The sequence below is a fragment of the Oncorhynchus mykiss genome, chromosome 5 (genome assembly GCF_013265735.2).
Source record: "Oncorhynchus mykiss isolate Arlee chromosome 5, USDA_OmykA_1.1, whole genome shotgun sequence".
In the NCBI taxonomy this organism is placed as follows: domain Eukaryota; kingdom Metazoa; phylum Chordata; class Actinopteri; order Salmoniformes; family Salmonidae; genus Oncorhynchus; species Oncorhynchus mykiss.
The window spans coordinates 72335929-72362332 of NC_048569.1; the positions used below are offsets into that span (position 1 = coordinate 72335929).

Below are 26404 nucleotides of genomic sequence, written 5' to 3' on the forward strand. Positions count from 1 at the left end.
AATCATGTAAGCAAAAAAAGTGTTAAATCAAAACATATTTCATATTGAAATTCTTCAAAGTAGCCACCCTTAGCCTTGATGACAGCTTTGCACACTTATTGCATTCTCTCAACCAGCTTCACCTGTACTGCTTTTCCAACAGTTTTGAAAGAGCTCCGACATTTGCTGAGCACTTGTTGGCTGATTTTCCTTCACTCTGCGGTCCAACTCATCCAAAACTATCTCAAATTGGAGTGAGGTCGGGTTATTGTGGAGGCCAGGTCACCTGATGCAGCACTGCCTTCACTCTCCTTCTTGGTCAAATAGCCTTTACACATCCTGGAGGTGTGTTTTGGGTCATTGTCCTGTTGGAAAACAAATGATAGTCCCACTAAGTGCAAACCAGATGGGATGGCGTTACGCTGCAGAATGCTGTGGTAGCCATGCTAGTTAAGTGTGCCTTGGATTCTAAACAAATCACTGACAGTGCCACCAGCAAAGCACTCCCACGGTGTGGGAGGGTAGCCTAGTGGTTAGAGCGTTGGACTAGCAGCCGGAAGTTTGCAAGTTCAAATCCCCGAGCTGACAAGGTACAAATCTGTCGTTCTGCCCCTGAACAGGCTGTTAACCCACTGTTCCTAGGCCTTCATTGAAAATAAGAATTTGTTCTTAACTGACTTGCCTAGTTAAATAAAAGGTAAACATAAAAAAAATGTAAAAATCATAACACCTCCTCCTCCATGCTTCGCGGTGGGCACCACACATGCGGAGATCATCCATTCACCTACTCTGCGTCTCACAAAGACACGGCGGTTGGAACTAAAAAACTTCAAATTTGGAGTCAGACAAAAAGGACAGATTTCATCCGGTATAATGTCTATTGCTCTTGGCCCAAGCCCTCTTCTTCTTATTAGTGTCATTTAGTGGTTTCTTTGTAGCAATTCGACCATGAAGGCCTGATGCACACAGTCTCTCCTGAAAAGTTAATGTTGAACTCTGAAGCATTTATTTGTGCTGCAATTTTTTAACTCTAATAAACGTATCCTCTGCAGCAGCGGTAACTCCTTTCCTGTGGCGGTCCTCATGAGAGCCAAGCTTCATCATATCGCTTGATGGTTTTTGCAACTGCACTTGAAGAAACTTTCAAAGTTCTTTAAATGACCTTCATGTCTTAAAGTAATGATGCACTGTCATTTCTCTTTGCTTATTTGAGCTGTTCTTGCCATAATATGGACTTGGTCTTTTACAAAATCTTCTGTATACCACCCCTACCTTGTCACAACACAACTGATTGGCTCAAATGCATTAAGGAAATAAATGCAACGCTGTCATCAAGGCAAAGGGTGGCTACTTTGAAGAATCTCAAATATAAAATTAAATATAAATTATATACATTATTATTTGTTTAACACTTTGTTGGTTACTGCATGAGTCCATATGTGTTATTTCATAGTTTTGATGTCTTCACTATTATTCTACAATGTAGAAAATAGTCAAAATAAAGAAAAACTCTTGAATGATTAGGTGTGTCCAAACTTTTGACTGGTACTGTACATCTCTACAAGCTATAGGGAAGCAGGATGAGATGACTCGACGGATCTTTGTGTATGCATTTCCTCTAAGCAATGCCTTCATTTATTGGGCCCTCGAGTGGTGCAGCGGTCTAAGGCACTGCATCTCAGTGCAAGAGGCGTCACTACAGTCCCTAGTTCGATTCCAGGCTGTATCACATCCAACTGTGATTTGGAGTCCCATTGGGCGGCTCACAATTAGCCCAGCGTCGTCCGGGTTTGGCCGGGGTAGGCCGTCATTGTAAATAAGAATTTGTCTTAACTGACTTGCTTAGTTAAATAAAAGGTTACATTTAAAAATATATATAATAATAATAATAATAATAATAATAATAATAATAATAATAATAATAAGCTGAAAGTACACAATGTACAGAAAGAACATGGATACTGCAAAGCTGGTGGAGAGCTCCCTCCTACACACACACAAAGATGTACAGGGAGAGACATGGAGGTGAGTGGCTGGTTTAGAGCTAGTTGTGGTAAACAGTCGGGGCTGAAAAGAGTGGGGGAGGGGCAACATGAAACTGCAGAGTTTCTACAGAGGGAAAGAGGAGAAGAAACAGCGTTTGCTGGGAGAAATGAGGGATGACAGGAGCAAATCAGTCCCTCAAAACATCCATGTGATATTCATTCACCCACACACCTTCATCCCTCGCCTCACCAGAAAAACTACTGTTCGTCACCATCTTCTTTACCAAAGATATTACAAACTCAACCCAAACCCTACCTTTCCCTATAAACCGTACACAGCCACCAAGTACAGTAGAAAAAAAAGAACAAGTGCCCTATAAAAGCCAGTACAGTGCTTACAGTCCCACCTCATAAAACTAACAATCCACACCTAGAATTACTGCTATCAATAAACCGTTTCAATCTACAGAACTACTAACTGCCAGAGGCAAAAGGATAGCATTACAGTGTGTATGACGGACCACAAACTCAAGAAAGCAAAATCCTGTTTGCTTAAGGTACTGGATTTGAATGGTACACACAAAAACAGAGTTAATTTAGTATTTTGAAAACTATACTTTCAGAAAACAGACTTCAGACAGCCGCATGGTTCACAAAAACAAGTGAAGTTGCTGTACTGTCACTAGTACTGCCTGTGGACCCCCAGCTCCAGACGACTTGGTACTCCTGGCATAGTGTTGCTGAATGCTTATAACGTACAAAAACAATGAGGGGGAGGGAGAGAACGAAAAACAACATTGTCCAAGAAACTCAGCTCCCGGACCAGTCCTTGTCGCCCCCACCTACTCAGATAGAATGGACTCTGGGACTGAATGACAGGTAGACTAATGTCATTTTGAGACATTATATAGCAGGGGGCTTTGGCCAGAATGGGCACCCTGGCTCCGTCTCACCCTCACCCAGACAGAGGCAACTATCGATTTTTCCCACACCACTAATAATAATAATAATAATAATAATAATAATAAATAATAATAATAAATAATAATAATAATAATAATAATAAATAATAATAATAACAGGCAATGGATGGAATGAAAAACGTGATCAGAGTTGAATTCAGAGTCATAGATGAGTTTATCACGACTCGTTTGAATGAGTTTTGAAGCTTTTCCCAGACGCTTGTTGAAACCAGCATTCACATTCATGATTAATATTATCCGTATCAATATTATCCTCCGTGGCCAGTTTATTAGGTACACCATCCTGTTCACAAAAATGGTTCGCTCCTACAGACAGTGAGTCACGTGGCCGTGGCTTGCTAAATAAAGCCGGCAAACGGGCAGAGGCATTTAGTTACTGTTACTTTAAACAGAATGGGTAAAACAAGTGACCTAAGCAACTGAGCGTGGTATGATAGTCGATGCCAGGTGCGCCGGCTCCAGTATTCCAGAAAAAGCTGGTCTAGTGGGATTTCCACACACTACAGTAAAAAGAAAAACAACATTAAATTCAGCTTGTTGCTGAATCACAGATGGGCTATTGCAGCAGACGACCACACTGGGTTCCTATCAGCAAAAAACAAGAGGTGACTCCAGGGGGTAGACGATCACCAACACTGGACAATTGAGGAGTGGAAAAACATTGCCTGGTATGATAAATCCGGGTTCCTGTTGTGTCACGCTGATGGCAGAGTCAGGATTTCGCGTAAGCAGCAAGAGTTCATGGACCCATCCTAACTGGTGTCAACATCACAGGCTGGTGGCGGTGGTGTAATGGTATGGGGAATGTTTCCTCGGCACACATTGGGTCCCTTAATATCAGTTGAGCAACATTTCCATGACTTGAAGACTTAAGGCTGTTCTGGAGGCACTAGATGGCCACTGAGTGTAGTTGTTCCTCCGTTTCGATTAACTGTACCAAAATCGGATTTGGTCAAACCCCACATTACGTAAACAAACAAGCAGGGATGAGTACAAGGGGCCTGAGAACAAATACAACAATGAGTTCTGATTGTTGCCATTCATAACTAACTAGATGGAAACAGACCAAGCCTTCTGCTGTACCTTTCATCAGAAAGATGGGTGGGGAGAGAGAGCGGATGCCACAGAGAACAGTGGAAAAGGAAGAGACGCATGTCTGCATGACTAATGCCATTTCAGTAGCAGCAACCTTTAAAACAACTTTCCAACGGGAATTCCCTTTAAACCAGACCAAACTCTCCCTTCTGAGTCTCAATTCTCTATACTCCAAACAAGGAAATTGCATTTTACAGTTAAAATATGAATTCACACACTGGCATTACCTAATGACAATAACAACCTGAGCCCTAGGACCATGCCCCAGGACTACCTGACATGATGACTCCTTGCTGTCCCCAGTCCACCTGACCGTGCTGCTGCTCCAGTTTCAACTGTTCTGCCTTATTATTATTTGACCATGCTGGTCATTTATGAACATTTGAACATGTGGGCCATGTTCTGTTATAATCTCCACCCAGCACAGCCAGAAGAGGAATGGCCACCCCACATAGCCTGGTTCCTCTCTAGGTTTCTTCCTAGGATTTGGCCTTTCTAGGGAGTTTTTCCTAGCCACCGTGCTTCTACACCTGCATTGCTTGCTGTTTGGGGTTTTAGGCTGGGTTTCTGTACAGCACTTTGAGATATCAGCTGATGTACGAAGGGCTATATAAATACATTTGATTTGATTTTGATTTGGATATCATACAGGATATTATGCTTCTCTACACAGCACTGTCAAAACTGCTACGAGATGGAGAGGGTTGGGCACAGCTGGCTCACCACATATGCATTTGATGATGCAAATTCTGAGCCATGCTTTGGGACATTACCTGTACACTGGTGTGTGTGTGTGTGTGTTCCCTGCACTAATGTGAGTCAACACTCTTTCTGCAGCAGTATGTCAGACAATTAAGACTGTGCCATGATGACATAACTAATGAACAGCAGATGTCTGAATGAGGCTATGTCATCATCCTGTCCAACATGTTCTTTGAGCTCCAATACTTCATCTTCAGACAACGGCTGAAATATCACTTCAACACTTCAAAATGTGTTAAGCTTCCAAGCCATACATTTTGGGGTGGAATGGTCTTTATTTTCACAGATTCCATAGCAATTAGGGATGCACCAATATCACATTTTTGGCCACTACCGATGTCCAATATTTTCCTTGCCCAAAAAACTGGTACCTAACATTTTAGCGTCATTTTAAGCATTCTAGTACAGATAAATAGTTACACACACGGACGCATCGGTTTAAGGCACTGCATCTCAGTGCAAGAGGCATCACTATGGTCCTTAGTTTCGAATCCAGGCTGTATCACATCCGGCTGTGATTGAGAGTCCCATAGGGCGGCACACAATTGGCCCAGCGTCGTCCGGATTTGGTCGGCATTGTAAATAAGAATGTGTTCTCAACTGACTTGCCTAGTTAAATAAAGGTTACACACACAAAACATTATTTTGTTGGCATTTACGCATGTCCCCATTACCAGTAAAACATAATCAAAACCTATTTCTTTCACTTACTTGCTGTTTCGTTGTTCAGTCGTTTCATTCTCAACCAGAATTTCATCATACAAGTCAAGCAGTGACGTTTCAGCTGTCTGTCCGTGGCCTCTCTTCCTCAGTGCTTCACTGTCACTGTGTCCATTTCCATCTTGTCCAGCTGTGTATGTAACATTTCACGTGAACCCTGTTTGTCTGCATCAAAGTAGCGGTCATTGTACCTAGCATCGAGCATGGTGGCGACACAGTAAAGAGGCTCGTGGAATGCCACCGAATTGCTTGTTCACAGCCTTCTACTTTTGTAAGTTAGACCGTGGGGTTGTCAGCAGTTTTGTTGAGTAGGTGTTTCAATGCCATGACAGAGGGTATCACGTCTGCTGCAGACGCAGTTGATGAGCTTATTTTTTTGAGTCAGTTGTTCGAATGGTGCTAGGAGTGTGTTCATGTTTCCAAGTTTCAAACATGTTCTCAAATGCTATTGAAATGGCAGCAGCGGTATGACAACCAGCACATTCATGAGCATGAAATACGACTTTCCCCAGTACGAAATCCTCGTCAACCCACTGTGCTGTCAGACTCAGCATGCTCATAGGGCTGATATCGCTGGCCCAAATGTCAGTTGTGAAGCTAGTAGCAGTGACGCCCATAGCAAGTTCATGGTTGTGCGTTTCAACAATACTGTGCAACTCCGTGGGACAACATCTGAAAAAAAGCGCCTACTTGGTAGTGTACGGATGCTCGACCAACGAAAGAACGGTTGATTGTCAAGGGCAATGAAATCCATTATCTTGGCGTTAATGGATTTGGTCTTTGAGTTGTCTCGCTGAAATGTTCTTACTCTTTCAAATGCTTGACTAGAACTTGTTTAGTTGTGTGTGCTTAGTATTTTTCTGCTTTTGTTTTGTGAAGCGCTGTATTTTTCGTGGCGTCATTACGTCATCTACCTACGTTATATGCATGTCAGCTTTGACATCGGTTTGCACATCGGGCCGATGCTGGCATTTTTAACTAATATCGTCCGATTCCGAAATGCTCACCGATATATCGTGCATCCCTAATAGCAAGTGATAAAACCATGTTGTACAGCAATGTGACATAGCAAAGACACCACAGGGGGAAAATACCAGCATTATCCCTCCTGCTCTCTTATTTCACTCCATCTCGGAAACCAGTCATCACACGGCCAGGGAGACACAGAAAGTCTCCTCTGTAAGCTTATAGAAGGGCCACAAGACAAACAGACACAGACAGAGAGACAGACAGAGAGAGAGAGAGACAGACAGACAGAGAGATTCCAAACCAGCCAGCGGGAACCCCCCCCCCCCCCCCCCGACCCACAACATAGAGGACCTACATCCAGACCACATCCACATCCCAACATCCCCCCAAGTAAACCATGCCCACAACCCCATTTAGGCCCCCACAGATCAGAACTATGCCCTTCCTGCCCACCCCAATGCCACCACTCCTGCAAAGAGGGCCTTAACATTGAAGTCAGATACGCCCAGGCCACGAGCAGGCAAACAGGCCCAACCCCCACTCTTACACTAGCCCAAGCCAATGGCATGTACCAGATGCTCAGCAGGCTCTGCTCACACTTACTGGCCTGAGGACAAACCACACGACCAACAGACATGAATTGAGCACAAAGCCTTCCCTATCTCATCCTGGAATATCCCAGGCCTGAGGTCATCTGCCTCTGGCCTAAAGAGCAGGAACCTGGACGTCACCAAATAAAATCAGTAATACAGACATTGTCATCCTCCAAGAAAGATGGTATAGAGGAGATGGACCCACTGGTTTCCCTCTAGGTTACAGAGAACTGGTAGTCCCATCCACCAAACTACCAGGAATAAAACAGGGAAGGGACTCAGGGGTGTGCAAATTTGGTATAGAGCAGACCTGACTCACTCTATTAAATTAATCAAAACAGAAAAATGTGGCTAGCAATTTAAAAAGGAAACCTCAACAGACCTAGCTATATTCCCCCACTAGAATCCCCATACTTTATTGAAGACAGCTTCTCCATCATGGAGGGGTAAATTAATCATTTCCAGGCCCAGGGACATGAACTAGTCTTTGACCTAAATGACCTAAATGCCAGAACTGGACAAGAACCTGACACCCTCAACACACAGGGGGACAAACACCTACCTGGAGATGACAGCATTCCCTCCCCCATATGCCCCCCTAGGCACAACTACGACAACATAAACGGGTCACAACTCCTGCAGCTCTGTCGCACGCTGTGTATGCATAGAGTCAATGGTAGGCTTCGAGGGGAATCCTACAGTAGGTACACCTACAGCTCATCCCTTGGCAGTAGTAATGTAGACTACTACATAACTGATCTCAACTCAGTCTCAGAGCATTCACAGTCAGCCCACTTACACCCCATCAGATCACATCAAAATCACAGTCTACTTGAACAGAGCAATACTCAATCATGGAACTAAATAATATTAAGAAATGCTATAGATGGAAGGAATGTCGTTGTGGAAACCTACCAAAAAACAATTAGGAAACAAATTCAAATTTGTTATGGAAACCTTCCATAACAAAGCCATCACCTACGGAGAGATGAACCTGGAGAAGAGTCCCCTAAGCAAGCTGGTCCTGGTGCTCGGTTCACAAACAAACAGACCCCCAGGTCAGCAACACAATTAGACCCAACCAAATCATGAGAAAACAAAAGGATAATTACTTGACACATTGGTAAGAATTAACAAAAAAACTGAGCAAACTAGAATGCTATTTGGCCCTAAACAGAGAGTACATAGTGGCAGAATACCTGACCACACTGACTGACCCAAATTGAAGGAAAGCTTTGACCATGTACAGACTCAGTGAGCATAGCCTTGCTATTGAGAAAGGCGGCCATAGCCTGTCTTCTCTTGAGAGCCAGGTCTGCCTATGTGCACACTGCCCACAAAAAGGAGGTGGAAACTGAGATGCACTTCCTAACCTCCTGCCAAATGTATGACCATATTAGAGACACCTATTTCCCTCGGATTACACAGATCCACAAAGAATTTGAAAACAAACTCGATTTTGATAAAAACCCATATCTACTGGGTGAAATACCAGTGTGCCATCACAGCAGCAAGATTTGTGACCTGTTGCCACAAGAAAAGGGCAACCAGTCAACAAACACCATTGTAAATACAACCCATATTTATGTTTATTTATTTTCCCTTTTATACTTTAACTATTCGCACATTGTTACAATGCTGTATATAGACATGACATTTGAAATCTATTATTTTGGAACTTCTGTGAGTGTAATGTTTGCTGTTCATTTTTTTGTTTTATTTATTTATCTACTTCACTTGCTTTGGCAATGTTAACATACGTTTCCCCATGCCAATAAAGCCCTTGAATTGAGAGGCTCAGGTGTACCGACACATGGATCATAAATCACCATACTTATTGGGACTAGACAGGATAATAAAGACAAGCGAGCTTAGTGAGAGGGAGCTGGTGGTGAGCTAATGGATTTCTAAAGCAAGGATCCTTCTAACAGACAGCTAGCTAGTGCCATGCGATCCATGGCCTTCCATCCCCATGGCTAGAAGAGCTGCGTGGTCAACTAAGGCCATTCTGGTTCCATGTCTCCCCAACAGCTGCATGTGTACTGGTCTGAAACACCAGACCACTGCTAGAGGTCATTATATGAGGAGCAGCTTATGGAACAGGAATACCTGCCAAACTGGCTCTCCAATTATTATTCATTTTTTACAAGGAGCATATGTGCACCTAAGTTGAAAAATGTAGGCATACAAATACATCTAGGAGCACTATGAAAAACACAGAATCCTTACATTTTTCGAGATGCACTGGTGCTCCTAAATGTACATTTCAGGTTGCACAGCTAAACATTTTGGTGCATATGCGAGTAAAATGGTCGCTCTGTAGAGCACTGCACATACACATCTTTTACAAAGGCCCTCTACTCACACATTGCTGGTCTAAACTTACTGTTGCGTTGCAAGTGTACGCGCGCGTATAAGTGAGGCGCCCTATAGGCCCTTGAACAGTAAAGAGTTGTTCTCAGCCTGGGTCAGCTCTGCTGCTCTTCAGAAAGCATGGAATCCCCTCAGCAATATGTCACTGATAAGTTCTAGGCCCATGGCTATAGCCTGTGACACAGATATACCTGGGGGCAAAGTCATATTCCTTCTAAAGGCGCCCGGCGCCGACAGAGATGGCCGCTTCGCTTCGCGTACCTAGGAAACTATGCAGTTTTTTGTTTTTTTACGTGTTATTTCTTACATTAGTACCCCAGGTCATCTTAGGTTTCATTACATACAGTCGAGAAGAACTACTGAATATAAGATCAGCGTCAACTCACCATCAGTACGACCAAGAATATGTTTTTCGCGACGCGGATCCTGTGTTCTGCCTTACAAACAGGACAACGGAGCGGATCCCATGCAGCGACCCAAAAAAACGACTCCGAAAAAGAGGGAAACGAGGCGGTCTTCTGGTCAGACTCCGGAGACGGGCACACCGTGCACCACTCCCTAGCATTCTTCTTGCCAATGTCCAGTCTCTTGACAACAAGGTTGATGAAATCCGAGCAAGGGTAGCATTCCAGAGGGACATCAGAGACTGTAACGTTCTTTGCTTCACAGAAACGTGGCTCACTGGAGAGACGCTATCCGAGGCGGTGCAGCCAACGGGTTTCTCCAAGCATCGGCAGACAGAAAGCAGACAGAAACAAACATCTTTCTGGTAAGAAGAGGGGCGGGGGCGTATGCCTTATGGCTAACGTGACATGGTGTGATGAAAGAAACATACAGGAACTCAAATCCTTCTGTTCACCTGATTTAGAATTCCTCACAATCAAATGTAGACCGCATTATCTACCAGGAGAATTCTCTTCGATTATAATCACAGCCGTATATATCCCACCCCTCAAGCAGACACATCGATGGCTCTGAATGAACTTTATTTGACTCTTTGCAAACTGGAAACCATTTATCCGGAGGCTGCATTCATTGTAGCTGGGGATTTTAACAAGGCTAATCTGAAAACAAGACTCCCTACATTTTATCAGCATATCGATTGTGCAACCAGGGGTGGAAAGACCTTGGATCATTGTTACTCTAACTTCCGCGACGCATATAAGGCCCTGCCCCGCCCCCCTTTCGGAAAAGCTGACCACGACTCCATTTTGTTGATCCCTGCCTACAGACAGAAACTAAAACAAGAGGCTCCCACGCTGAGGTCTGTCCAACGCTGGTCCGACCAAGCTGACTCCACACTCCAAGACTGCTTCCATCACGTGGACTGGGACATGTTTCGTATTGCGTCAGACAACAACATTGACGAATACGCTGATTCGGTGTGCGAGTTCATTAGAACGTGCGTTGAAGATGTCGTTCCCATAGCAACGATTAAAACATTCCCTAACCAGAAACCGTGGATTGATGGCAGCATTCGCGTGAAACTGAAAGCGCGAACCACTGCTTTTAATCAGGGCAAGGTGTCTGGTAACATGACCGAATACAAACAGTGCAGCTATTCCCTCCGCAAGGCTATCAAACAAGCTAAGCGTCAGTACAGAGACAAAGTAGAATCTCAATTCAACGGCTCAGACACAAGAGGCATGTGGCAGGGTCTACAGTCAATCACGGACTACAGGAAGAAATCCAGCCCAGTCACAGACCAGGATGTCCTGCTCCCAGGCAGACTAAATAACGTTTTTGCCCGCTTTGAGGACAATACAGTGCCACTGACACGGCCTGCAATGAAAACATGCGGTCTCTCCTTCACTGCAGCCGAGGTGAGTAAGACATTTAAACGTGTTAACCCTCGCAAGGCTGCAGGCCCAGACGGCATCCCCAGCCGCGCCCTCAGAGCATGCGCAGACCAGCTGGCCGGTGTGTTTACGGACATATTCAATCAATCCCTATTCCAGTCTGCTGTTCCCACATGCTTCAAGAGGGCCACCATTGTTCCTGTTCCCAAGAAAGCTAAGGTAACTGAGCTAAGCGACTACCGCCCCGTAGCACTCACTTCCGTCATCATGAAGTGCTTTGAGAGACTAGTCAAGGACCATATCACCTCCACCCTACCTGACACCCTAGACCCACTCCAATTTGCTTACCGCCCAAATAGGTCCACAGACGATGCAATCTCAACCACACTGCCCTAACCCATCTGGACAAGAGGAATAGCTATGTGAGAATGCTGTTCATTGACTACAGCTCGGCATTCAACACCATAGTACCCTCCAAGCTCGTCATCAAGCTCGAGACCCTGGGTCTCGACCCCGCCCTGTGCAACTGGGTACTGGACTTCCTGACGGGCCGCCCCCAGGTGGTGAGGGTAGGCAACAACATCTCCTCCCCGCTGATCCTCAACACTGGGGCCCCACAAGGGTGCGTTCTGAGCCCTCTCCTGTACTCCCTGTTCACGCACGCCTCCAACTCAATCATCAAGTTTGCGGACGACACAACAGTGGTAGGCTTGATTACCAACAACGACGAGACGGCCTACAGGGAGGAGGTGAGGGCCCTCGGAGTGTGGTGTCAGGAAAATAACCTCACACTCAACGTCAACAAAACTAAGGAGATGATTGTGGACTTCAGGAAACAGCAGAGGGAACACCCCCCTATCCACATCGAAGGAACAGTAGTGGAGAGGGTAGCAAGTTTTAAGTTCCTCGGCATACACATCACAGACAAACTGAATTGGTCCACTCACACAGACAGCATTGTGAAGAAGGCGCAGCAGCGCCTCTTCAACCTCAGGAGGCTGAAGAAATTTGGCTTGTCACCAAAAGCACTCAAACTTCTACAGATGCACAATCGAGAGCATCCTGGCGGGCTGTATCACCGCCTGGTACGGCAACTGCTCCGCCCTCAACCGTAAGGCTCTCCAGAGGGTAGTGAGGTCTGCACAACGCATCACCGGGGGCAAACTACCTGCCCTCCAAGACACCTACACCACCCGATGTCACAGGAAGGCCATAAAGATCATCAAGGACATCAACCACCCGAGCCACTGCCTGTTCACCCCGCTATCATCCAGAAGGTGAGGTCAGTACAGGTGCATCAAAGCTGGGACCGAGAAACTGAAAAACAGCTTCTATCTCAAGGCCATCAGACTGTTAAACAGCCACCACTAACACTGAGTGGCTGCTGCCAACACACTGACACTGACTCAACTCCAGCCACTTTAATAATGGGAATTGATGGGAAATGTAAACATATCACTAGCCACTTTAAACAATGCTACCTTATATAATGTTACTTACCCTACATTATTCATCTCATATGCATACGTATATACTGTACTCTATATCATCGACTGTATCCTTATGTAATACATGTATCACTAGCCACTTTAACTATGCCACTTTGTTTACATACTCATCTCATATGTATATACTGTACTCGATACCATCTACTGTATCTTGCCTATGCTGCTTTGTACCATCACTCATTCATATATCCTTATGTACATATTCTTTATCCCCTTACACTGTGTACAAGACAGTAGTTTTGGAATTGTTAGTTAGATTACTTGTGCTTCTAGTTCCGACAATGCAGTAATAACAAGCATTTCGCTACACTCGCATTAACATCTGCTAACCATGTGTATGTGACAAATAAAATTTGATTTGATTTGATTTATACAGCCCTTCTTACATCAGCTGATATTTCAAAGTTCTGTACAGAAACCCAGCCTAAAACCCCAAACAGCAAGCAATGCAGGTGTAGAAGCACAGTGGCTAGGAAAAAACACCCTAGAAAGGCCAAAACCTAGGATGAAACCTAGAGAGGAACCAGACTATGAGGGGTGGCCAGTTCTCTTCTGGCTGTGCCGGTTGGAGATTATAACAGAACATGGACAAGATGTTCATAAATGACCAGCATGGTCAAATAATAGTAATCACAGTGAACAGGTCAGGGTATCTGAACTATATATTTGCTAAACCTGTGGATATGATCAGTTGGTTTAGTAACTATTAATTGAAGTATTGACTGAAAACGCCACCATATAGATACGATAAGGCAGGTGTTCCAACACCAAAGGGCATAGAGGGTAAACCTGATATAGGAGGCGGCCACGAGGATGGAAACAGCCATACAGCACAGCAGAGCTCAGCCCATAGATAAGAAATTAAACTGGTTGGCTGAGCCGGCCTGGGATATACCGGTGTTGTCATACCGTTACTGTCAACATCACAACTTTGCCTGAAGGGTCATTTTAGGTTTTATCCAGCAAATGTGTGAGGTTCAGTTGTGTTTGTGTGGCCAGTGCGGAAATCACATCCACAACCAAGGTTGCAACTTGCATAAGCCTACCACATGTTCCAATCAATTGAGCTGGAGGTTATTTTTTATTAAGACCCCAGGTTCCCACCTGGAACCACAAAGGTTGAACTGGTCATTCATTATCTTATTAGTGATGATAGTCTACATGATCATCTGAAAGATTGATGAGAACGAGATTCTCTCCCTCACACACGGTTCACTGCGTCTGCCCAAATGAGATGTATCACAATGTGTAGGAATCTAAAGTGAAAGAACAGAATAGAAAGAAGAAAAAAAGAATAAGCCAAGAATAGACTGCAGGGTGTTCACTCACTGCCATACAATGTAGAGAAAATGGGGCAAATCAAGAGGGTGCTATGGTATTCAAATCAAATCACATTTTCACATGGGTTGAATACAACAGGTGGTAGACCTTACCGTGAAATGCTTACTTACAAGCACTTAACCAACAAGGCAGTTCAAGAAATAGAGTTAAGAAAATATTTACAAAATAAACTTAAGTTTAAAAAAAAATCTAATGAAAGTTGAAGTATATCAATAACAAGTCCATGCAGCCATTTCAGGTCTTGATTTACCATTCATGAAAACATAGCCATAGAAGCATTAGTAGTAATGTAAAACAGCACAGTGTGTGAGTAACAATGCAAAGTCAATAAGATGGAGGGTGAATGAGCTGACTCACAGCTCCAGGAAGCATTTCCAGGGCGACTTGATGGTGGGGCCTTACTGGTTTGTTAGGTGAAATGTGACGAGAATCCCCACGGGAGACAGGCTTTCACATATAGAAACACACTTCACCATTACCAGGCCCCCTAGCTCCAACACAAACCCACTTGAGGTAAGCACAACTCCTACAAACTCCCTGCTATGGTAAAAACGTTCTGGCCTTTGGATTCTTCCCCCATCTGCTGTGCTGCCTGTTCTTTCCATGCCAGAGGTGTGAGAATCGGCACAGAGGGGTGAGAAGCCAATAGCCGCACGCTAAAGGGTTTGCATTAGTAATCATGCCAGCAAGAATGTGTGTCATTAGGTTTGCTATGGGATAGTGAAAGCAGGCACCCACCAAACTGGGAACCCAAACTGCCTTGGAAGAGTATTCTTCTCCTGGTATTACTAGTGTATGTCTCAATAAGAGAAATTCAAACAACAAAACACATGTAGTGTGCATGCGGGGATCACAATATACTGCAAATAATGATCTCCCTTCTTATAGTCCTATCTTGAGCAGAGGGCCCATGTGCAGAAAACAGGATGTACGACCAGAGCAGCGCCCAGTCTGCCTCTTAAAGAAGAAGTTACAGGTCTGTGAGAGCCAGAAATCCTGCTTGTTTGTAGGTGACCAAATACTTATTTTCCACCATAATTTGCAAATAAATTCATTTAAAATCCTACAATATAATTTTCTGGATTTTTTTTTCTCTCATTTTGTCTGTCATAGTTGAAGTGTACCTATGATGAAAATTACAGGCCTCTCATCTTTTTAAGTGGGAGAACTTGCACAATTGGTGGCTGACTAAATACTTTCTTGCCCCACTGTATATGAAATGGTCTGAATAACAATGCATTTGTTGGGCAATTCAAGCAAAGGCAATACAGGGCTTGAGTATACTTTCTAAGCCACTTTTGGACGAGTAGGACTGATGTTTCACTTGTCTGAAAGCCCCATCCCCTCCCCAAAAAAGAATGAAGTAACAACTTACTGGTTTTGGCAATGGAAGGCTGCTGGTCTCTGACCCCATGTATTATACAGTATCTCCTGCCGTTGTGGTCTTGAGCCAGGCAGTTAACCCCACCCCAAAGTAAAATACTGCACTGATGGGCTACTGTATAAAACACATGGTCCTTTAACCCTCCATCTGGAGAGATACTGGGTGTCCAACCCTGCTCAAACAAACCAGTCAGCTTAACAAGGTCCTATAGAGCAGCTAATTTTTTACAATGTGGTATGTGATTCACACAACATTACTTTTCCAGGACTTTCATTGGTGACCAAAAATTATAAATGGGCAAATAACTCACTAACTAGCAATGAATATCAACAAATGTGCACACACAGTTACTGTAGGCTCGCTGCATAATTGAAAGACCTCTCTCATGCCAGTCAATGCAGGCCTACAATACTATACTCTGATGCGCTCTGCAGAGATTGGGAGGAAAATGTGAAACACATTTAATCTGCAGGACACTGATCCAATTCTGATCTGAGTAGCCTAATTGTTTGATTGTGATTTTTTCATGATTATTAAAAAAATGTAGTCCATTTGGATAACATATCTATATTCTTGTCTAACAATTATATTTTTTCCCCCACTTGTCCAGGGCAAGCGTTAATGTCTAGCCCTGCAATATGCAGTGATAACGTATTGGACATATAGGATACTGCACAAACCTCATTGCTACAGTACTGTTTTCAGTACATGTTAAATGTTGCATAGACGTATGTTTAAGTCATGCAACAAAAAACATCGTAGAGGTAGATCTCGGCTTGCATTTTGACTTAGAACGTGATCTTGACTCAGAAAAGGTTGGTGCACACTGCATTAGGCCTACTGCTGCCTTTATGTTGCTCTCTCCCTTCTTGTCTCTGTGTTCAGGCAGGGAGGCCAGTGCAGAGGGCTGGAAACAGTTAACCCCTTCACTTCCCTCTGGGCTGACTGACATTGGTAACGACATGCCTGCTCCTCCTCGCCACAGACATTCAGTACAGAGAGGATTGGGTAGGACATGGTAGAACAGAAAGAGTAAAGCCAAATATAACAAAAACATATCCTCTATCACTCTCACATCCTATTTCACACAAACTCAAAACTCCCCAGGCTTTACCAGAACACACCATAATCACTAACAAATGAAGAAATTCAGATGAATGTAAGTAAATGAGTCAGGTTGTGTATGCCTAATGAATAATGCCTAATGGATATGACCTACTGTATGGGAGGGAGATGGTCGTGAATATTTGCATCAAACTCACCTGGAAAGATGATTAAAATCCATAAAATTCTAATATACCCCCTCATTTAATAATTATTTTTCCATAACATGATTAGGATACTCAGGGGTCTTAAAATGCACTGTAATGTGAGAGACCAGAACTGTGTACCAAAATAGACCACAGGCTCAAAACACGAGTTAGGTGGGAATCAGGATAACAGAATAAGAAACTAGCTTAACTAACCAATTAGTTTATTACTAAATTCAATCTAGGAACCTAACTAATGGTACAGAACTTAATAAATTACATTTAAAGCTATATAATCTCAGTTTGCCATTGGCAAGGCTTCTCAGAAGTCATCACGCTTGGCTGAAAACTCAGCAGATTTCTGTGTTTTATTTATTAATGAACAAACTGTGTCAGCTATGTCATGATGAATAAAACATCAGCAGTTAAAACTCAACGGCCTAAAACTAATCAGCTCAAGCTTGAAAGGCTCACGACAATACATGGGACAAAGGAATGGCACATGATTTCATACAAATTATTAAATTCTTCTTACCAATAGGTGCTTGAGCTGGTATGGAGACAGGTAGAGATGGAAAGACTAAGTCAATCTTCTGAGACAGTACAGTGTAAAGGCAGCCAGCTCTCTAGCAATAGTGTGGGCTGTAATTTCCAAAATAAAACAGTAGAAGTTCAACTCTACAAGAACAGGAGTATATACTAGAGGTCGACCGATTAAATTGGCTTGGCCGATTAATTAGGGCCGATTTCAAGTTTTCATAACAATCGGTAAATCGGGTAAACCGATTATGGCCGATTACATTGCATTCCACGAGGAAACTGCGTGGCAGGCTGACCACCTGTTACGCGAGTGCAGCAAGGAGCAAAGGTAAGTTGCTAGTTCACAATAAAAATGCACCTTTATAATAAAAGCATTACATACATATTTGATAGTGGTGTTTTCCGCTAATGGAACATTCACACTTATAACAGACAACCATGTGCACATTGCTGCGCTTACAATCTGAAGAAATAGCCTAATAGTTTATCAGTATTTTAAGCTAAACGTTCTCACCTGTTGCGTCAGGATCATTGCTTAAATCAGGGTTTTGATGCTTGTGGTTATATTAATTTGGGATCCATCGCATCCCACAACTGTCCCAGACTATGTTTGGAATATTTAGTAAAAATGTAAACATATCATTCAAGTCATGGTAATGTAATGCCGTTTTTTAAATAGTTTTTTTATACGTTTGTAGAACAACTCAAGTTAAGCTTTAAATTAAACATATCGGAGTACCTATTTCTTGTTAACAGCCGCATGTGCAGCCGCATGTGCACACCGACTGACACAAATCGATCTGAGAAAATATTTATATTTCATTCAGCTTTGTTCAATTGTTTTCTTCATACTATAAAATAATGCCATGGAATTATAAGCAAATCTTGTCTGCTAAATGAACTAGTGTAGCCCACAGCCATTTGGCATAGACAAATAAGAACTCAAAGTATGCTATTCTTTTCTTCTGAAATAGACCACATTTTCTTCATATCATGCTGGTTTAGACCTGTCTAAAATAAATCATGGATTTATTGTGAAGGTGTAGGCTACAGTTGAAGTCAGAAGATTACATACACTTAGGCTGGAGTCATTAACTCGTTTTTCAACCACTCCACAAATGTCTTGTTAACATCTTGGTGACAAGGGGGCAGTATTGAGTAGCTTGTATGAATAAGGTGCCCAGAGTAAACTGCCTGCTACTCTGTCCCAGAAGCTAATATATGCATATTATTAGCAGTATTGGATAGAAAACACTCAAGTTTCTAAAACTGTTTGAATGATGTCTGTGAGTATAACAGAACTCATATGACAGGCGAAAACCTGAGACAAATCCAACCAGGAAGTGGGAAATCTGAGGTTCGTAGTTTCATTTAAGTGATTGCCTATCCAATGTGCTGTGTCTATGGGGCCAGATTGCACTTCCCAAGGCTTCCAGCAGATGTCAACAGTCTTTAGAAAGTTGTTTGAGGCTTCTATTTTGGAAGGGTGTCGAATAAGAGCTGTATCAACAAGTGGACTTGGCTGTGGCCAATCAGTTGTTTACTGCGAGGTCACGCGGGCGCGCCATTCCTTCTTTTTCCTCTGTAATGAATACGCTAATGTCGGGTTGGAATATTATTGAAGATTTATTATAAAAGCACCCTAAGGATTGATTGTAAACATCATTTGACATGTTTCTACAAACTGTAATGGAACTCGACTTTGTCTGGATTTTGCACTCGCGCCTTTGGAATAGTGAACTAAACGCGAACGTAGGTATTTGGACATAAATATGGACGTAATCGAACAAAACAAACATTTCTTGTGGAAGTGGGAGTCCTGGGAGTGCATTCCGACAAAGATCAGCAAGGTAAGTGAGGATTTATAATGCTATTTATGACTTTTGTTGACTCCACAATTTGGCGGGTAACTGTATGGCTTGCTTTTGTGGCTGAACGCTGTTCTCAGATTATTGAATATTGTGATTTTGCCGTAAAGGTTTTTTGGAAATTTGACACAGCGGTTGCATTAACAACAAGTTTATCTTTCATCAAAGTTTATGATGAGTATTTATGTTATTTGATGTGGCTCTCTGCAATTTTTCTGGATGTTTTGGAGGCATTTCTGAACATGGCGCCAATGTAAACTGAGGTTTTTGGATACAAATATGAAGTTGATCGAACAAAACATCCATCTATTGCGTAACATTGGGTCCTGGGTGTCATCTGATGAAGATCGTCAAAGGTTAGTGATGAATTTTATCTATATATTTCTGCTTTTTGTGACACCTCTCTTTGGTTGGAAAATGGCTGAATGCTTTCTGTGACTAGTTGCTGACCTAACATAATGATATGTTCTGCTTTCGCCGAAAAGCCTTTTTGAAATCGGACACTGTGGTTGGATTAATGAGAAGTGGATCTTTAAAATGGTGTAAAATACTTGTATGTTTGAGGAATTTTATTTATGGGATTTCGGTTGTTTTGAATTTGGCGCCCTGCAATTTCACTGGCTGTTGGCGAGGTGGGACGCTAGCGTCCCGAACGATCCCAGAGAGGTTAACAAACTACAGTTTTAGCAAGTCAGTTAGGCCATCTACTTTGTGCATGACACAATTTTTCCAACAATTGATTACAGACCGATTATTTCACTTATAATTCACTGTATCACAATTCCAGTGGGTAAGAAGTTTACATGCACTAAGTTGACTGTGCCTTCAAACAGCTTGGAAAAGTCCAGAAAAGTATGTCATGGCTTTAGAAGCTTCTGATAGGCTAATTGACATCATTTGAGTCAATTGGAAGTGAACCTGTGGATGTATTTCAAGGCCTATCTTCAAACTCAGTGCCTCTTTGCTTGACGACATGGTAAAATCAAAAGAAATCAGCCAAGAACTCAGAAAAAAAAATGGTGGACCTCTACAAGTCTGGTTCATCCATGGGAGCAATTTCCAAATGCCTGAAGGTACCACATTCATCTGTACAAACAATCGTATAAACACCATGGGACCACGCAGCCGTTGTGCCGCTCAGGAAGGAGACGTGTTCTGTCTCCTGGAGATTAACATACTTTGGTGCGAAAAGTGCAAATCAATCCCAGAACAGCAGCAAAGGACCTTGTGAAGATACTGGAGGAAACATGTACAAAAGTATCTATATCCACAGTAAAACGAGTCCTGTAGCGATATAATCTGAAAGACTGCTCAGCTCCAAACCTGCCATAAACCTACGGCTATGACTATGGTTTGCAACTGCACATGGGGACAAAGATCGTACTTTTTAGAGAAATGTCCTCTGGTCTGATGAAACAAAAATATAACTGTTTTGCCATAATGACCATCGTTATGTTTGGAGGAAAAAGGGGGAGGCTTGCAAGCTGAAAAACACCATCCCAACCATGAAGCATGGGGGTGGCAGCATCATGTAGTGGGGGTGCTTTACTGCAGGAGGGCCTGGTGCACTTCACAAAATAGATGGCATCATGAAAGAATAAAAATTATTTGGCTATATTGAAGCAACAAAGTCAATCCGTCAGGAAGTTAAAGCTTGGTCGCAAATGGGTCTTCCAAATGGACAATGACCCCAAGCATACTTCCAAAGTTGTGGAAAAATGGCTTAAGGACAACAAAGTCAAGGTATTGGAGTGGCCATCAAAGCCTTGACCTCAATCCCATAGAGCATGTGTGGGCAGAACTGAAAAAGCATGTGTGAGTAAAGAGGCCTACAAACCTGAATGTTACACCAGCTCTGTCAGGAGCTCTGTCAGGAGGAAAGGGACAAAATTCACCCAACTTATTGTGAGAAGCTTGTGGAAGGCTACCTGAACCATTTGACCCAAGTTAAACAATTTAATAAAGGCAGTGCTACCAAATAATAATTGAGTGTATGTAAACTTCTGACCCACTGCAAATGTGATGAAATAAATAGAAGCTGAAATAAATCACGGTACTATTATTCTGACATGTCACATTCTTAAAATAAAGTGGTGATCCTAACTGACCTAAAACAGGAAATTCTTACTAGGATTAAATGTCAGGAATTATGAAAAATGTAGTTAAAATGTATTTGGCTAAAGTGTATGTAAACTTCCATCTTCAACTGTATATTACATGGATTCATTAGACTTTTTAAAATTGGCTTGTAGGCCAGGAGATGCTAAATGTGTTCCCTAATTAAGGGTCAATTACCATGAGACCGACAGTTATTTGCTTGACAATCACTAGCTGATGAAATTTTGGGACCGCCACAGCCCTACATACATCACGTCTGTCTGTTTACAATTCAAAGGCATGTTTGAGAACAGTAAAGCCATTTATTTAACTACATGCAATCAATCTCACAGCACTAATACTCAAATCAACACTTTACTGATAGGAGGCATACTGCAGTCACATATTTACATTATAGAAAACCAGAATGGACCTTTCTATAGTGTAAAGAAATATACTGCTGGACTGCTAAAAATGTGCACAGTATAGATTCTCAGTGAGGCTCAGACCCAGAATCTCTGGTGGCACAGCTAGCACTGTGATACAGTTTCACTGTGCCACCCAGGAGGCCGCTGTAGTCTCTTTCAAGCTGTATAGTTAGGGTTATCACGACACCAGTATGATGATACTCAGTGATATCGTGGAAATGAAACAAAAAAATAAACAGACTTAATTTCCTGAGGGAAAACAGTCCCAATGTTGGAAACATGCAGCCTTATGATGTCACCCAGAATCACATGTTTATTTTTCAAGCTCTAGCACACAATATTGTACATACAGTATGTTTTTTAAAGGACCAAAGAGTTTAAGTGTGCTTTGCATTTTCCTTTTTGCCATGGGAAATCAGGTATTGCGATACTGGTATTGTGACCACCCTAGCTAGTTGTCTAATGCTACTCACTCAGCCTATCTGGTAGCTACAGATTGCACACCAGATAATGTGATAGAACTAAAATGTTGGTGTCCATTACAGGAAAGCCCCATACAAACCACTGCCATAGATTTTTAAACTAACCTGTTCTTGGCAATAGTTTCTTCGTTCTCGAGTCAGTGAAAATTGTATCTCAAATGTCAGTTTCCAGTTGCATGTGGGTTTACAACAACTATAGATAATTCAGAAAGAAATGTAATGTTTTGTATCCAGTGAAACATGCCACGCATGTGTGTAGGTCTTTGTTTTGGTCGCACTGTGACGTGCTATCATCTATTTCTACACATGGCCACATACAAACGAATGGTTCCTGCAAAGACACTGTGAAATGCTAGATGTGTGGCAAAACAAGAATGTAATAGCTTTCTTTTCACTGGTTTTCATAGAACCACCTGCAACTGTAAACTGACATTTGAGATACAATTTTCCCCCGAAACGAGAATGAAGAAAGCGTCGCCAAGAACAGGTTAGTTAAAATCTATGGCGGCTGTTTGTATAAGAGTTTTCTGTAATGCCCAGTAACGAACACCAAAAATCTTTGGTTATATCACATTATTTGGCATCCAATCTGTAGCTACCCATCTTGAGAAACTTGGCTTGCTACTGACCATCTAATCACCTGTAACCAGTCCTGGGTATTGTTAGCTGCTGCGTCAGTGACTCTTAGAAGTGGTTAACCAATGCTGGACCACGACCAGTGATAATCCACCACCTGTCAGTGTTACCTCTGTGCATTGGTAAGAACTCAAGACAAGCAACTGGCTAGAAAGTTTTACAGCTAGATAGCTGATTTATAGACGTTAGTCAAGTACTGCACCAGGACCACTTATGAAAAATAGTAAATACTAGTACATGTCCACCTTCTAATATAACTAGCTGGTATATCTAATTAGAAGGAAAGCATAATGTTCAGTAACTGTTAGTCAAACCAACTAGAAGAAACGTGTATTATCGGTGCCCGACAAGCCATGGACGACCGTTGAGAAAACAGATTTGCTAGTTAGCCAGTAGGGTAGACCATCAGCTATCTTCGCTTAACATGTGAGAGGTTGAATAATATATATCGAGTTAGAAACATCTGTCAGTGTTATTTTTAAGCAACAATGATTTTCAACAACACGGCGCTTTCCACCGTCACCTGTTTGTGTTACCGTTAGCTAGCCAGTCACACCCCCTTGACGATGTGAGCTAGCCAACATATGTGTTACCTTAAAATGTCTCGAGGGACAAAAAAAGCATCCCTCACCAAGAAAGGACAAGGTCATAATCAGTATAACAGCTTCCAATGCTGCTTTCGAGTTCTGTAATTTGTTCGTCGTAACGTGACAGTCTAAAGCTAGCTTTACTACCACAATGAAAAGCATTTAAGAAGGGCTTACCAGCAAAGGACAGCTACAATGAGGCACACGAACAAAACGCGCAACCGCTTCATTATCTTCCAGCGGGGACCAACATCCTCGCTATTTTAGGATTTTACTAGCAAGATATGTTTTAAATATTACGTTTGTTGATTATACAATAGGAAATATTTAAGGGAGGGTGGCACTTTCCTAAAACTACAGTCGATGTAGCTAGGCGAATTTTCATTCAGTCATTCCCTCGCCGCCCCTCGCTGTCTTCTGTTGCTCTGTTACCCTGCTCGATTTTGCTAAGCTTTCCTGAGGTTCTCCTCTCGGCCAATAGCATTAGGGCAGTACTGCGGTACACCAATAGGATCAGGTAGCGACCAAGAAGTAGTGACGTCTAAGGGCCATTTCCTCTGCTTGAGCTGAGTTGGAAGTTCTGACATGGAACGCGTGTCCATTACGATAAGCAAAATATCCAAACCTGAAATAGTCCACCCGATTAGACTACAATCAACCCACTAACAACCAATTTTTGGATGACACCAACGTTTCCATCCAACTTTTTTTAAACGCGAGTAATGCCGTGTTCAAATGGTAGTCGGACTAGGAAACTTGGAAATAGCTGATTCGTTGAACACAGTACATGTATAACTACAACCAGATACCATGTCAGACATTACGGAGTTTTCTAGTGGCAAGACATCAGTAGGTTTATAATTGAACACATTTATGAAGATTTTACACTATTGTGGAGAGATGTACTGTTTGGATTCTTTACATACAATATAAATAAGCGGAATCATTTTTATGTAATTAATTTCACTATTCTTTTGGCCAAATTTCATATATACAAATGTAAATTTACAAACAGAAAACCACATTTTTGTACCCTATAAAAATAAATCGAACTGTACTTTAAGACGGTTAAATGCTCTACTAACAAAAAAGCTGTTAGAATTGTAAGTATATGCATGTCCCTTAAGGTCCTTGTGTAATTGTAATGTGATATTGTACCCCCTAGCTCGATTGTCTATTGTTTGTAATCTATGTATGCTTGTGTTCCCTCATGTGTTTTATGTTTTGATTTGTTATTAATAAAAAAAATTACGGAGTTTTCTAGTTCCGACTAGTATGTGAACGCGTCATACATTACATATCAGATTTAAAAAATCGTGATAGGCCTACATTTTCCTGTCCACATGTCGACAAAACAAAATAAGGTGTGATGTTTTTTGTGTCACTAAATTAATAAATCAAATCAAATCAAATTTTATTTGTCACATACACATGGTTAGCAGATGTTAATGCGAGTGTAGCGAAATGCTTGTGCTTCTAGTTCCGACAATGCAGTAATAACCAACAAGTAATCTAACTAACAATTCCAAAACTACTGTCTTGTACACAGTGTAAGGGGATAAAGAATATGTACATAAGGATATATGAATGAGTGATGGTGCAGAGCAGCATAGGCAAGATACAGTAGATGGTATCGAGTACAGTATATACATATGAGATGAGTATGTAAACAAAGTGGCATAGTTAAAGTGGCTAGTGATACATGTATTACATAAGGATACAGTCGATGATATAGAGTACAGTATATACGTATGCATATGAGATGAATAATGTAGGGTAAGTAACATTATATAAGGTAGCATTGTTTAAAGTGGCTAGTGATATATTTACATCATTTCCCATCAATTCCCATTATTAAAGTGGCTGGAGTTGAGTCAGTGTCAGTGTGTTGGCAGCAGCCACTCAATGTTAGTGGTGGCTGTTTAACAGTCTGATGGCCTTGAGATAGAAGCTGTTTTTCAGTCTCTCGGTCCCAGCTTTGATGCACCTGTACTGACCTCGCCTTCTGGATGATAGCGGGGTGAACAGGCAGTGGCTCGGGTGGTTGATGTCCTTGATGATCTTTATGGCCTTCCTGTGACATCGGGTGGTGTAGGTGTCCTGGAGGGCAGGTAGTTTGCCCCCGGTGATGCGTTGTGCAGACCTCACCACCCTCTGGAGAGCCTTACGGTTGAGGGCGGAGCAGTTGCCGTACCAGGCGGTGATACAGCCCGCCAGGATGCTCTCGATTGTGCATCTGTAATCCTAGGAACGCGAAGCGAGGCGGCCATCTCTGTCGGCGCCGGAAGTTCAAATAATGCGAGACATGTCAGTGGAAAAGCTTTTATGCACACATATTGATATAATAACCATCATATTCAAGTGAATTTTGAGTCACGCGATGACATGTGTGGTCCTACCACTACGACTCGTTGGGAAAGCATGCAGTTTAGGCTACAGATTAAATAAATTATGATGAATTTTACAGGGTGGTAAAAGTGCAAGGTGATGAACTTGTTGCACCATACCAATAAATATCGAGGATCTTATTCTGATGACATATTTTATGCTTGGCTGCCATTTGACAAAACATTATCTGCTTTTAAATTGCCAATAATAATAATTATAATTATCTCGTCATGTAGGCTATAGAGCCCCACAGTGGGATGTCATAATACCCATCAAACCTAGCGGTCAACAGGTAAATGGTTCCAATCGTTTTTCCACCATTCATTTTTCCCCATAGGGAATTTTAGAAAGACTTAAAATAAGGACTGTTTTGTATATGCTTACCCCTGTGTGACGTTCTGATAATCATGTAAATCTCTCTCGGCAAAGTTACTTTTATCAATATATTCAGCCCTATTTACTCTCTGATTTGAAATGGTAATTAGCATCAAAGTAGACATGCAAAACTATAAATCCCTGCAAGGTCTTGCACATCATCCCTAGCTGACACCTTCGCTCACTGGTATTGTGTAAATTTAAAACTTGCACAAGACAGTTCACAGAATTGGCCATTTTAAGAAATGTAGCTAATTTATTA

The 26404-nt window shown here is 42.2% G+C and overlaps 1 protein-coding gene across 5 annotated transcripts in view; it reads right to left on the minus strand.

The window, feature by feature from the left end:
• The window catches only part of LOC110524508 (SUN domain-containing ossification factor), an 84414-nt gene extending 60471 nt beyond the window's left edge, over positions 1 to 23943 (minus strand). For 2 of the 5 annotated variants that reach the window (XM_036978307.1, XM_036978306.1), the window contains exon 1: positions 23557 to 23940. In XM_036978307.1, coding sequence (XP_036834202.1) covers positions 23557 to 23609 — 53 coding nt within the window. In that variant the 5' untranslated portion in view covers positions 23610 to 23940. Of the gene's footprint in view, positions 1 to 23556 lie in introns of all 5 variants that reach the window. The other 3 variants (XM_036978305.1, XM_036978309.1, XM_036978308.1) reach the window with 3 other exon arrangements.
• Positions 23944 to 26404: the final 2461 nt, after the last annotated feature.